Source organism: Hippopotamus amphibius, chromosome 1 (genome assembly GCF_030028045.1).
Source record: "Hippopotamus amphibius kiboko isolate mHipAmp2 chromosome 1, mHipAmp2.hap2, whole genome shotgun sequence".
Taxonomy (NCBI): Eukaryota; Metazoa; Chordata; class Mammalia; order Artiodactyla; family Hippopotamidae; genus Hippopotamus; species Hippopotamus amphibius.
Window position 1 is genome coordinate 149220453 of NC_080186.1, and position 14207 is coordinate 149234659.

General features: G+C 43.5%; 1 protein-coding gene across 4 annotated transcripts in view; it reads right to left on the reverse strand.

The window, feature by feature from the left end:
- Positions 1-13323, reverse strand: part of GRIA1 (glutamate ionotropic receptor AMPA type subunit 1) — a 303977-nt gene extending 290654 nt beyond the window's left edge. For 3 of the 4 annotated variants that reach the window (XM_057730417.1, XM_057730408.1, XM_057730402.1), the window contains exons 1-2: positions 13173-13254; positions 10049-10186 (exon numbers count right to left, since the gene is read on the reverse strand). In XM_057730417.1, the coding sequence (XP_057586400.1) occupies positions 10049-10186; positions 13173-13254 (220 nt within the window). Of the gene's footprint in view, positions 1-10048; positions 10187-13172 lie in introns of all 4 variants that reach the window. The other variant, XM_057730393.1, reaches the window with a different exon arrangement.
- Positions 13324-14207: the final 884 nt, after the last annotated feature.

Here is a 14207-nt window from a genome sequence, read left to right on the forward strand (position 1 = left end):
CTTAACCACTGCGCCACCTAGGAAGCCCCTCCATTGGAGCTTGAATTAAGCAGGTATAGGCTGGCTGTGCCAGAATTTGACATGTGGGCGTAAAGCCAATTTAGAGAAAAGCTAAGCCCCCAAATCTAGAGGGTCCATCTCCATCCTTATGATATCATTCAAGCCCTTGAATCTAGCTGTACCTGAAGTCAAAACTATCCAGTTAGTTTTCTGTCACTTGCCACTAAAAGAGTCCTGACTACTCACTGCCCAAATGGGGTTGCCCCCTTGTCCCTGTAAGCAGTAATTTCTTAAGCCAAAGACACTGTGTCAAAACACCTAGCTAATTATATTACCCTGCATTTGCCTAGCACTTCTGACTTTTCAAAGCTCTTTCATGTAAGTAATGATATTTGCCTCTTCTAATAACTCTGAGAATATAGTATTATCACCCCATATTATACATCTGGACACAAAGATTTCTCAAGGTCATATAACAATGTCAATGTCAAAGCTGGCATTGAACAAATTATTTTAATTCCTGTATATGCCATTCTATTAAATCTCATTGGAAATTGTCCCACTGGTTCTCTAATGCTCTTAAAATCAGAAGAATATAAGCAAACGATTAAACTTTTATTGGGATGATCATTATAGCATTATTTTTAGGAAAAAGCATTTGGAAATAAACTAGATATTCAATAAAAGGAGATAAATGAAATAAGTAAGGGTAAAGAGAGCTTTTTAGAAGACATTAAAATGCATGTATAATGTTCAAAGTAACACTTGCCACACCGAGTTAAAAAAAAATCATGATATTAGCCAGTAATAGAAATATATTCTTAATTTTTAAATTGATATGTTCAGAAAAAAGATGGAGAATTTATCCTTAGTACTAGAGTTACACAAATTTTATTTTTCTTGGTGTCTCTGTTCACATGGTTTCTATAATATACATATTACTTTTGTACACAAAATAAAAGCTATTCTCAAAAAGTTCATTTCCATCTTAGAGACTCCATGTAATGTTATTAGCCTCCAGATGCCTCCTTAACCCCAATTTTGCCTGCATTCTCTGGGATCTGGACCTCCTGTGACCTTGGGCTTCCTTGTGCCCTCAGGACAGCAAGCTGTGATACACCAAAGTCACAGGAGTGGTCGGGGATAGAAAGAGATTTCCAGTAACCTCTGTGCACTGCACACCCTGACTGCAGCTGGCACAGAGCAGCACAGGTCCCTTGAAAGGCAACAGGGCTGTGTGGCATGAGCAGCAAGTGCTGACACCAGGGGAAGAAGGAAGCTACAGCATCCACAAGGGAGTAGGCAGACACAGCAGACAATTAAATGAAGAAAGTCCTCCCAGCCTGCACACATCTAGGGATGAAACCAGAAACCCAAACCATTGCCCCCCTCACTCCCCTGAGAGCTCAGCTTCCTCATCTGTGAAAAGGGGAGAAAAAAAGTACCTACATCATGACATTTTATTAAGTGGAATGTTGATTTGAAATCAACAATCATTTACTCCTTCTCATAATAACCACATATCAATGGTATAATCATTACCTTCATTTGAAAGAAACTGAGGTTCAGAAAAAGAGAATCGGCTTGCCCAAGCCACAAGGCATCCATGGCAGAGCCAGGCCTTGAACCAGAGATCCTTTATTTAGAAAATGAAGCCTTATACGTTATTTAGGACCCTGACTGACAATAGCCTGGACGGAAGTGGAGTGAGATTTTAATTGGACTTATAACTGGTTTTCACCCCCATCACTTTCCAGCTACACAGTTATAATAGCTTTTCAAAGGAATTTACAGCACAGCCTGCTGGCACTCTCAAAACTCATAATATCAAAGCACTATCTCATAAACAGCAATAATGCAGGCTTATTTTCATCCCTGTCATTGATGTCACATAACATACAGTTACGCATTCATTCCTTCACTAACTCATTCATTTGCTCATTTCACTAGCACCACCGCACATTATTCTCTGGTAGAGACTGTAATGGGAAGCTAAAGAAAACAAGGTCGCTGCCCCCAAGTTGCTTACTCCAGCTGGGCAGATAAAATAAAGGTCCAGGTAACTAAAACCCAGGGCTAAGTGTGACAACTGCTGCAGGGAAGACACAAAGGACCATGGGCAGAGGAGAGTGTGAACATGGGGTGGCAAGGAAGGATTAGGAGAGAAGATGATGTAAGAGCTAGGACTGAATGTGAAAGTAAGAAAGTGTTCTTGAGCCTCTGATTCCCAGAGAAACAGAAACCTGAACATGGCACTTCTCTGCTTAGGACCCTTCAGTGGGTTTCCCACAGCTGTTCGACTAAAGATGAAAATCAATAATAGAGCCCACCAGGCCCGGCCCTTGCCACCCTCCCCAGCCACCGCCCCCACACACCCCTTCGCCCTCCACCAGACCTCTGCTCAGAAAGCTTCTAGAATATTCCTCCTGTTTCCCACACCACAGCACCAAAAGCCTTCAGTTCTCAGCTCAAACACATATTCGCCTCTCTGACCAAAGCTGGTTCCTTTGTAATATGCTTTCATTGACTCATGGCCCTTTCTTTCACATATTTATCCTGACCTGTAGTGATGCACTCATTTGTGTGATTATTTGACTTACATCCCTTACTAGCTGGTAAGCTCCGTGAGCACAGAGCTGCTTTCTGTTTTAATTCACAGTAGTAAGCACTCCATAAATACTAGTTGAATATTGAATGAAGGCACCTAAGGCCCACTTTGGGCTTAATACCTCTGTATCTGCGTACAAATATAGCCTGGCTGTGCAAATCGGTGGAGAAGGTTCAGAGCTTTTCTCAGAGTCTCAATTTGTTTAGTGAGCCTCCGTCCAACGAAAGTCTGCTACAACAGCTTCTGCTCTTAATTGTTTATCCCTGGAGTTTTCTATGCACTCTCATCATAGAAATACAGCCCTAGTAGGGCTCTTAGAGGTCATAGAAGCTTCATTGTATAAGTAAGCATGGGAGTGGTCCTCTGAAGCCACACATGAATGTCTCAAGAAAATACTCCAGCACTTGACTCCATGTCTTCAAATCTCAATCCAGTATACTTTTCACTGATCAAACTTGGTGTATGTGTGCGTGTATCTTCCTGTCTTCCCATCTACGTTCTACCTGCCCTTCTAAATTCAACTCAAATGTTCTTGTTTTACGAAATCTGGTCTGATGCCTCCAACTGGAAGTTTTCCTTCCCTTCTCTGTGTGTGTGTGAGTGAGAGAAGGGGAATGCTGAGAACCTCTCCATTTTATCAGTTTTTTGTGCATGCTTGCTTTCTCTATAAGAACCTGAGCCCCCTTAAGGGGAGAATCAATGCCTAATGCATTTTATTCTCCCAGTTCCTAGTGTAATGCCTTGTAATGGCAAATGGACTTTATCTCGTATATCAACTGCAACTCTGACCGATTTGTAGTCACTGCCTGGAATGCTCTGGTGAGGGAGAATTTAAGGCCATGTCTAGATTCAGTGGCAAAGAATTCTGTAATCAGTGAAAGCTGTCTGCAAGGTATGAGAGGGGGCCATAATGGTACATACGTCCCACAGGGGGCAGTAGTAAAAGTGCTTTGAAGGAAAGCACGAACACAGAAATGAATCTTAATGGTTTCCCAAATGTCCTGTATGATTACTTTATCTTGAGCATCTAAAAGAATAGTAATCTCCCCTATCTCAGCAGAAGTCTTCAAACTAATCAGAGGAAGCAATGCTTACAAACACCCTTCCACACCAGAAAACTTACCATCATCAACATTATCATAAGAACCAAGAGTCAACCACAGACAATGTTAGGGCCTGTGTGTCTCAAAGTGAGGGCATAGGTCAAAGTGGAGAAACCACAGTCACGCTGTAACGTCAACCAGAGAAATGCAGACACCCACTGCGTAACCTGAAGCTCAGCGCGAATGCATGCGATCAAGTCTGAACTCTCCACCTTGCAAAAACAAGTATATGCCATAGTGGTAGAGATGAGGGGAGGAGAAATATTGTGACTGTACCGACTCAAAAACCTTCCTCTCATGACACTACCAAAATCTGCTCCACCCTTCAATGCCTGCTCCAGTTCCACCTCCCCCAAGAAGTATTTCTTGTCCACAGCCATCTGCCTCTGCCTTGGAAGTCTTAGCACTTAATCTTGAATCACAAACTTCCCTTCTTTCGGCACTTCTCGTGCTGGGCTCTTTTCCTGCTGTTTCACTTTGTGTCCATGTTAGTCCTCTATCTTAAAAGGGTGAAAGCTCACTGAGTTTTGGAGTTTGCAAAGCTGGCTTCACGTATTAGCGTAGGCTCTTCTTCACTGTGTAACATGGAGAAGGCACTCACTCATTCTCACTTTCTGTAGCATCATCTATAAAATGGGGATAGTAACCTCTCAAGATTATTATAAAGTGTAAATAAGACAACACATGCGAATAATTCTCTGGCACATGGGAGGTCTTCAAAATAATCTTTGTTTATCCTCCCAACAGTCTTCCATGCTTTTCATTACTACCTATAGATCAGTGTTGTTTTTTTTTTTTTTTTTCTTTCTTTTTTGGTCATGCCGTGTGGCTTGTGGGATCTTAGCTCCCTGACCAGGGATCGAACCCGTGCCCCTTGCAGTGGAAGCACATCGTCCTAACCACTTGACCACCAGGGATTCCCTAGACTAATTTTTTGAGAGCAGGAGTTACATATCTTTTGTGCCCTGTACTGTTTATTGCAGGGTGAGGAATAGATATTATGAACACAAAATCACAAAATGGCAGATGCTGAAGGATATATATCAGGTATAAGCACACTGGCCTGCTTACAGGCCTGGCCAGGTAACATAATTTTGTTATACTGGATGCCCTAGGTTTTTTCAAAGAATCCAGACATTTGGATTTTTATGCCAAATTTTGCAAAGCACCATACAGGTCAGGCAAAACAAGTCTCTGGACTGTTAGTTTGCAGCTCTGAATATGATGAGGGATGCTCAGGAAAGAGGTCAGAGGCCACGTGTCCGTTACCAGGGCCTGACATCTTGTTAGAATGCCCTTGGGCTTCCTAAGTAGGTCCACCACAGAGGGAGACCCACTGGAAACAGGCACGCAGCCCTCCACCTAATTGTCATTTAGGCTCCCAGCATTTATGCTGAGTGATTCTCTGATTCCTGGAAGCATTTGGTCATTTGTGTTAAGGGAATAGCCCTGTGCCAGGTGTTCTCAGCAACACCAAACACCATCTATACATGGTCTTTCTGAACAGCGGTTCACATTCTGGTGGTAGAGTTGACCTACAGACACACAACACAGGCAACATTGCAGGGCTAATCAACTGGAGCTTAAAAACTTAATGCTTCCATGAGCCAGGTAGGTGAAGGAAAGGAAAGCAGTAGTCTACTTGAGAAAGAAGCCATCCAGGTGGGATACTCCCATCCTAGCCAATTGGGGCTACATAGACCTGGGGTCCAGTGTCACCAAATGGCTTAAAATTTCAAAGAGAGCTAAGATACTCAAATTTAGATGGGCCATTCCATGCTTCTTCAACACTCTGCTGAAAGTGGCTTGTGGATGGCCATTGGGTGACCTCTTATGCAGCATTTGATAACTGACAAACGAGAGACTCAGCGTGGAGTGCCACAAGCGGTCAGAGCAGGGGAAGAGCTAGGTAAAGAGTTCTCTTTTCTTTTGCACATGATGTTCCCTCTGCCTGCAACACACTTGCCTCATCTCTTTCTGGCCCCTCACCTTGACATCCTGGAAAGCTTCCATTTATCAGTGAGACTCAGATCAACCATCACCCTCTGAGAGGCTAACCCCACTTCTCAAAGCATCTCTAACATTCCCTGCAAGTGGCTGGTGTAACACCTACAACGTTACATTTTAAATTTCTCTTGAGAGGACAGTTGGTTTCACTGGGGATAAAGTCATCCAGGGTGGGAACATGTCTTACTTTTGTCTGTATGTCTAGTGCAAGCATGAACCTGGGCTTGGTTAAGGGCTCAAATATGCTTGCTAAAGGAATGCAAGACTTTTTAAAGAGTTTCTCCAAGTGTGATCCACATACTAACTGCTACCGAATCTCCCCAGGTCTATCTTTTGAATATTCTGATTCAGGAAGTCTAGAGTCTGCCCCTGAGCCTTGCTTTAAACAAGCTTCCTGGGTGAATTTTCTGTGCGCTGAAGTTTGAGGACCTGCAGGCTAAACTGTAACCCCTGCAAGGAAAGAGCCTGTGTCGTCTTTGTTGGCCGTTGTATTCCTAGCGCCTGGCATGGTGCTGGGCACACGGTGGCAGTTCAGCATGTAATTGGATGGATTAATGAAAAGTAAGAATTAAGTTGTAACAATGATCCTCAGAAATCTAATAGAAACCCCAATTACTATTTCATGTGTCCCTTTATTTATACTTACCATAAAAGGCACCAAGATAAGTTGAATAGCTGGTCAGTAACTACCATATCTATGGACAGACTCCTCAACTCCTGACCCTGTGGAGATCCTAGAGCATTTGGGTTGCTGATTCAACAACTTTATCCCTTCATGACGGCAGAAAAGGAAAGAAGGAAAGATGGAATACAGAGAAGACATAGAACTCTCATCTTGGCCAGGGGTGTTAGCGATACTCTCCCCTGCATCCCCTACCCTATAAGGACCACTCTGCCTTTTTAATCAGTCCCCTGTTACTAATACATCTAGCAAGAATAGTTCCTGTGACACTTCCTCTCCTTTCCCTTCTCCACCCTCTGGTGGAGGGATCACGAATAGCAAAATGTGTAGGAAAAAATCAAATGACAGGAAAAATGATGAAAAAATAAAGATTTGAATATTTTCTAGAGGTAAGCCTGGGGCAGTTAATTTAAGGTTAAAGACTAGTCCAGATTTCAAAAAAGCACATGAAATTAAATTTGAATAAGATGCTTTCTTAGTTTTCAATAAATGTTTAGTTAAGGCATCATACCTAAAACCTCTCTACTCCCTTTGACATTTTTTACTCAATCCAAATTGGGACAGATGTCAGTTTTCCCAGACCAGTGGGTCACAGTGAACACAGCCCCAAGGGGTTCCCTGGTCTCATATGAAAGTTAACAGAGAATCTTCCAGGCAGGCTGGGAATTATATTGCCACCATGACCACCCCAATTGCCCAGTACCCTCTCAGTTCTTGGAGCTAAAGAGAAGAAACTAAAGGTCTAAGAACAAGATAATGTTACTGCTTCTCAGGCAATCCCCATAGCGGTGTCCCCACTGGACTGTAAACCACTTGAGAGCAAGGACCTTTTGTCATCTCTGTTTTTCTGATGACCATATCAGTTCATAGCATTGAGAAATGTTTAAAGAATGACCAAATTCATAGAAAAGTATACACTGGTATACAGCAGGAATCAAGTTCAAGAACCCAGATCCACTCACTTCAGGTTCAGTAACCACAGTGGATACCATTGCCTGTATCACATTTCAATCCTCCCAATAAATGGCCAACAACCCTGTTAGAGATCAAGTCTTAGGTTGTTAAGATAACAGTACAGAAGCACCACGTTTTGCCTTAGAACATTTCCTCCAATTTTTGTCTTTTATTATCTTGTCCTGTCAGGCAACATCTTGACACTAGAATAGCAGTTAACATCTCATTTCCACCAAGTGCTGTTGTAGACAGTTCTCAGCAGTATGAGTGAATACACATGCCAGCCATTTATTCTTCTAGATTCCCTAAGCAAATAATCCTTCTAGAATGATGAAACTTTTGAGAGGATGACAAAAGCTATGGAGCCTCTACCCAGGGAATAAACTAGCATATGCACATGCGTTCAAAAGGTTATGCATAATCTCTGGTGGTTTTTAGATACATTGATGCCCACACTGAAATCCTCCCTTTAAAAATTCTCCTTTACGCCATGTTGAAGGAAATAGGAGGTTACCTATTAACCAAATACCTACTCAATATTATTTTAGCTTTCCAGGGAGATGGTTCCACAGAGATAGAATTCAACAAACTTCAGCTCTTTTTTAAAGGTAGTGAGTAACACAGTTGACAAGATTTTCAACCTCAGCATTACCAGAATGCAGAATTGCTATTTTATTTTTTCAGTGGGTCACTCCTGTGCAAAATTGTAGCTACAATTCTTAGCATACTAAGTTTTTCTGCATAGGTTCTTTACCAGGCCATTGCTGTATAAGACTTTGAAAACTCTGTTTTGTTTCTTGGGTAATCTCAGTGAAATTGATCAAGTTATCATGGGAGCTGTGTATCTATCACAGTGCATGGAAACATGGACCTTGGGGTCGCAAGACAACCATTTACTTCTTGAGTGAACCTGGACCAGTTATATAACCTGTTGCAGCCTTAGTTTCCTCTTCTCTAAAAGGAAGGTAATATAGAGCACTGCAGGGCTCCTATGAGGATTAAATAAACTAACACATGAAAAGCAATTAGTGAATTGCAGGGCCATAGTGGATATTCAATAAACGGTAATGAATGTTACTATAATTGTCCGTAGAATACTTATAGTTCTTGACATACAGTAAGTCCTCAGTAAATGGCATCTGAAATAATTATAATTCTTTTTTTTAATTGAAGTATAGTTGCTTTACAATGTTTCAGGTGTACAGCTAAGTGATTCAGTCATATATATGTATATGACTTTTTCAGATTCTTTTCCATCATAGGTTATTACATGATATTAAATATAGTTTCCTGTGCTATACAGTAAGTCCTTGTTGTTTATCCATTTTATATATAACAGTGTGTATCTGTTAACCCCAAGCTCCTAATTTATATTCCCTCCTTCCCCCTTTGGTAACAATAAGTTTGTTTTCTATGTCTGTGAATCTGTTTTTGTTTCATAAATAAGTTCATTTGTATCATTTTTTTGGATTCCACATGTAAGTGATATCATATGATATTAGTCTTTCTATGATTTACTTCACTTAGTATGATAATCTCTAGGTCCATCCATCTCATTGCGAATGGCATTATTTCATTCTTTTTTATGACTGCGTAATCAGAATAATTATAATTCTTGGAAGTTGCATATACATTATCTTATGAGTGGTCTTAGGGATAGGGAGAATGCTGAATTCTCACTTTGAGCCTTCAAAGCGTATTCCGCTCAAATCACTGAGAGCTCACCAGGAGGGGAATGTGGGAAGGAGATGAAGGAAATATGGTGCGTGCCTTCCATCATCCACAGCTCAGTAGAAGCCACCAAGGCCACAGTGGCACCCAGAGTCTATAGCGCCAATTTAATCCAGTTTCAAGTTGTTCTTGCCCATTCAGCTCACACGTCCAAGCCATCAATTCCTACTTGGGCTTAATCCCTAGAGGGAAAATATCTCTACTGATTAAATTCTATGCTTTCACCTGTCTTAAAATGGCAATCATGCCACTGCACAGGTTTCCTTTTCAGCCCTAGTTGTCAGAAAAACTCAGAATGCTGTTTGTTGCCTGCATTTTATAACGCATTCAGTTCAGATGGCAGAAATTTGCCTCTCCTTTCTCCTTTTTGAGGTCACCTCTGTTCTGTTTTGTGCTCAAAGTCCATCCTAAAAACTGTGTAAACCATCAGTCACTTCAAAGCATTTTGGAAATTATCAAGACATCAGTCTTTTAATAATTATTGGTCATTTCTAAAAATGGGAAACCAAATAGATACCGTCTCAGGTATCTTTCCTTATCAAGATTTAGGGACATTCTCTCCTTTTAACTGTGTACAGGAAAGGCGTAAACATCTTAAACCACATTCTCCAAGTCAGAAACTTTCATTCTAAGCCTCTCAGAAGCTTTCTACCTGTGAAACTCTCAATGGAACCAGGAAACCTCTGCCAGGTAGGTGAGATGCAGTCAACCCCAATACCAATTGTGCTGGCCTTGAAAGTTAGCTGACAGTGAAAAAGCAAACCCATTCTAAGAAGCACTGCAGGATCTAACATACCAACTGATGGAATCACTCAAAAGGCCCTGGATATTTTTCTTGGAGGGCTTTCTCTTACAAATACGGATGCCACCACATCATTTTTGCAACACCACCAACTTCGTGCAGGCCTTCCCTTCACTGGTCGATCGCAGAAAGAAATCTCAGAAATAGAAGCAATTACTTACATCTATAGGTCATCTCAAAGCTGTCGCTGATGTTCACAATATCAATTTGGGGGAGCAGCTTGGGGGGCTCTGTGAGTTGCGACAAAGCGAATCTAAAAGCAGCATGTTCCTGTGACTGCTGGTTTGGAAATAATCCACCTGGGAGGAAAGAAAAGGCAACATGGTATCTGGGCTAGAGACAAGTTTGATTCCTCAACAGCCCACCCGGATGGGCCTTTTTCTTCTCCCCAGGCCATACTCACTAGTTGTTACCTTTAGTGGTGGGGATCAGAACTCATATAGACTCAACTGGACCCTAAGGCTCCAGTTTCTACAGACGAGCTTTTGTATGACGAGACCCTCTAACATCTGTCACTCTGCCCAAATATTTGATTGTTTACCCCTCAACTCAGTTCAGGTCAGAGAAAACAGAATTGTGGAGTTTCTCTTCTTTGTCTCTCTCGTGAAAACCATTTAGGTGGCCTACACTCTTGCATGCATATAAACCCTAGCTGTGTCTAATTTTCCCTGTATCGGACCCATTTCTCACCACAGAGCCTTATAGGAAGTAGTGCTAATACATGTGATGGAGTGAACTCTAGCTCTGGGAGCCTATGAGCTTCTCCAGCACTATAACCCTTTGCTTTGACTTTGACCCTTATAATCTTTGACCTGGCAAGACCTGTATGCCAGTCCTCTAAGACTGATTCATTTCCTCTGAAAACTCTTGATTTTCTGCAGTGCTTTGCTTCTTTCACCACTCACGATCTGAGGGATGACTTGTTACATAAGGGATTGCCATCGTGTGTATTTGCATGGTAGCACATTGGGCTTCAAAGATGTGGGGGCTTAGGATGTCCAGAGGATGCGAATAGTCTGTTCTAGCAAAAAGCAGAACAAAGGTGCCTGGTGGGGCTCCTGTTCCAAGAAACAAGAGTACACACCTTACCTTTGTATTTACTGTAGACACGTAAATAAATTAAAATACATTTCTGTGAAGTAAAATCAGCAGTTTCCAGAGACTGAACTATAATGAATGTTTACACAGAAGTTTATCTCAGATGCCTTAGGAATCCCAATCTCAATGTGATGTACTTCTAACTTCTTATACAGTAGATATGTGTTTGTTTTTAACAACCAGTAAACGGATTGTAAGGCTTTTGTTAGAGGTAGTACAAGTAGAATCAGGTAGTATCTGGTGGCGGTGATATTTTCAGCATGTGTTCTACAATTTAACATTTCAACCTTTCATGTGAAAGCAAAAACAATGGTTCAATCAGTTGAACAAGCAAGTTGGGGCTAAATACGATGAAAAATATGCAGAGATACATAAGTAGATCATATACACGAACACAAAACACCTGTGCATTTCTATATCCATGGCAATATGCACAAATACACTTAGAGAAAGCAAGTCCAGACACCTTAAGACAAGTATTTCCAATCAGCAATGTATGGGCAATACATAAGTACCAACATTAAGAATGCCGCATGTAAAAGCCAGTGATTTATACATGGTTATATGCCTCCATTTTAAAGAGTAAAAACAAAAAATTCCTTCTTGATTCTGATGCTCCTCCCTCCCCCCCCCCAGATGACCACACCCCAAACACTTCCCTGGCTCCCTCCTCCCCTGCAATGAATGAAAGAGAAAGGGTGGGGGTAGGGAGGTAGGTGGCTATAGGCTGGGCTGTAAGAGAAGTGTCTCTGGAGGCAGGAAGTTTTTGTTTTGCGTCTAAGGCACTAATACCCGTACACAGACACACTTCAGAATGGAGCTTAACAGGTGTCAGGAAATAAAGCAAGTTACTCCATGGCTCCTCCAGCCACCCTCAGAGCCAGCATGCTGGAGAGGCCAAAGGAGGCCCGTACAGCAGCAGTATGTGCCTGACAAAAGGCCACCTGCACCACATCGCCCCACAAACACACACGCACATGAGACACGCAAACTCCTAGCAATGGGAACTTTCCCTAGTGGAGCAGTGTCCCTGTTGGGGGAGAGAAGACAGAACCCAGACCCACCAAGATGCCTCCAAGGAAAGCAGCTTGCCGGATTCCAGGACACAGGCAGCCCTGAGATGCTGGTCATACTGAATCCCCAAGCCCTTGTGGACACGGGTTGTTACTGGTGCTACTGCTCCTGTTTGTTTTGCTTTCACCCATTAGTATCAGGAGAAGCAATATCTATCGGCCGCCTCATAGATGCGGGGAAGGTGAAGGTCCTTTGAGAAGTGTGACCACCAGGAAGGGGAAATTGGGAACAAAAAAGCATGCAGCATGTTGAAACCTGCCTCCAAGTTGACAGGCTGGAGCTCAGTGATGGGGAAAGCTAAGAGGAGGGGAGAGGGACATGTGGATGTGTGTGTTTGTGTGTGTGTAAAAGGTAGACCGTATCTGTGGACGGAAAATCTAAAAGGAGTGGGCGATTGAGGGAACAGAAAAAAGGCAGCCTAGGAAGTTCCAGAATCGGAGGAGTGGGGACATGGCATGGAAGACAGCAGACAGAAGGCAGCTAGAAGAGTCCACAGCAGGAGAGTTGGGGCCTTTTAGCATTATTTTAGTGACTGCAATAAACATAGCATCCTTTACTCCTTCTTTTAAAGGGTCTCTTTCCCTTCCCCAAGATGAGATATCACTGCCTCTCTAGACTATATATGTGCATATTTAGTACATAATCACACACTAAATACACACACCACACATATTTATATAAATAAATGAAATCTACCAGGCACCATCTACCAGGCGATGGAGTTAACTCCTTAAACACCCACCACCCGTTTCCTTGTTACAGCCTGATTTTTCTTCCTCCTAAAGCAGTGTTTCCTCCATTTCACATGCTCACGCCTAGGATGTGAGTGGTGTGTGAGGACCTGTGCCTGCCTCTGTGTGTGTGTGTGTGTGAGAGAGAGAGAGAGAGAGAGAGAGAGAGAGAGAGCACACTTCCCTTCTCTGCCCCACATCCCATCCAGAGAAACCCCCTCCCCATGCCAGCGGCCCAAGTCTTCACATCACCGGACAGCTTTGGCTAGATAGCCAAGCACGACAGCCCATAGTGGGGGTGGGGGGGACACAGACCCACTTCCCCCCAAAAGAAACTAGCCAGACCCAGAAAGTCCCTCCCCAGGCTGCCCCTCTCACTCACCGATCTGGATATTGTTGGGGAAATTGGCACCTACTACCGCGCCTAGGAAACCGGTGCAGAAGAAGGCAAAAATGTGCTGCATATTCCTTTTTGCATTGGCGAAAAAGAAGCCCAGGTCCAATCATAGATTTGGTGTTTCCCCCCTTCCCTTAATTCCGCTCTCTCTTCTGCCTGTTCTTTTCCTCCTGCCGTTCCTTCCTTCCTCGCTTGCTTCCTGCCTGCCTTCTGCGAGGTTTGTCTGTTTCCCTTGGAATCGGAGCGCTTAAACTGCAGCGTTAACACCAACTGACAGCCAGATTAACTGAGCACGGAAAAGAGAAGCCTGTCCTCCTGCAAGCTGAGCGCGGCTCCCCCTCTCCCTCTCCTCTGCTCTTCTCTGCTCGCAGCCTGCCTCTCTCTCCCTCCTTGCTCTCTCGCTCTCCCCCTCACACTCACACAGGCAGCCAGCTCTATGCTAATACCCACCAGCGAGCCAGCTCCAGGCTCCCCAGCTGACCGCCTCTCCCCATCACCCCCTGCCTCCCCATCCTCACCTTAGCCTCCTTGCTGGGTGTGCCGATGGGTGGGTGGGCGGGTGAGGGGGTGTGATACCTGGAGCTTGCTCTCCCGAAAGGGATAGCCCTGTCGTCCCCTTCACCCTCCCCCGCCTTCCTCAGCTCTCTCTGTCCCCCTCCCGTAGCCCCCAGCCAGGCAGATGCAACTGCGAATGTGGGTTCAGCTGTAAGTCAGTAGGTGGCAGGGGGTCCCCACAATAGTCCTCTATCCACCCACTGCTTGATCTAGGTCACTTTTTCTAGGCACGCAAGGGCTGTGCTGGATATATCTCCTGCACTCCATTGGCCCAATTATTCCTACAACTAATTCCTGAGGGGAAGACCCTAGAAATCCCTCCTAGGAGCTTTGAAGGAAAAAAAGCTTCCCCATCCCCCTCATTGGGAGGAATGATAGAAAGACCCGGGGATCTGGAATGACTGGCAAGTGTCTTGACTTGGACATTTGGTGGTCCCTGCTGCCTATGCAAGTGGAATTGGTGGT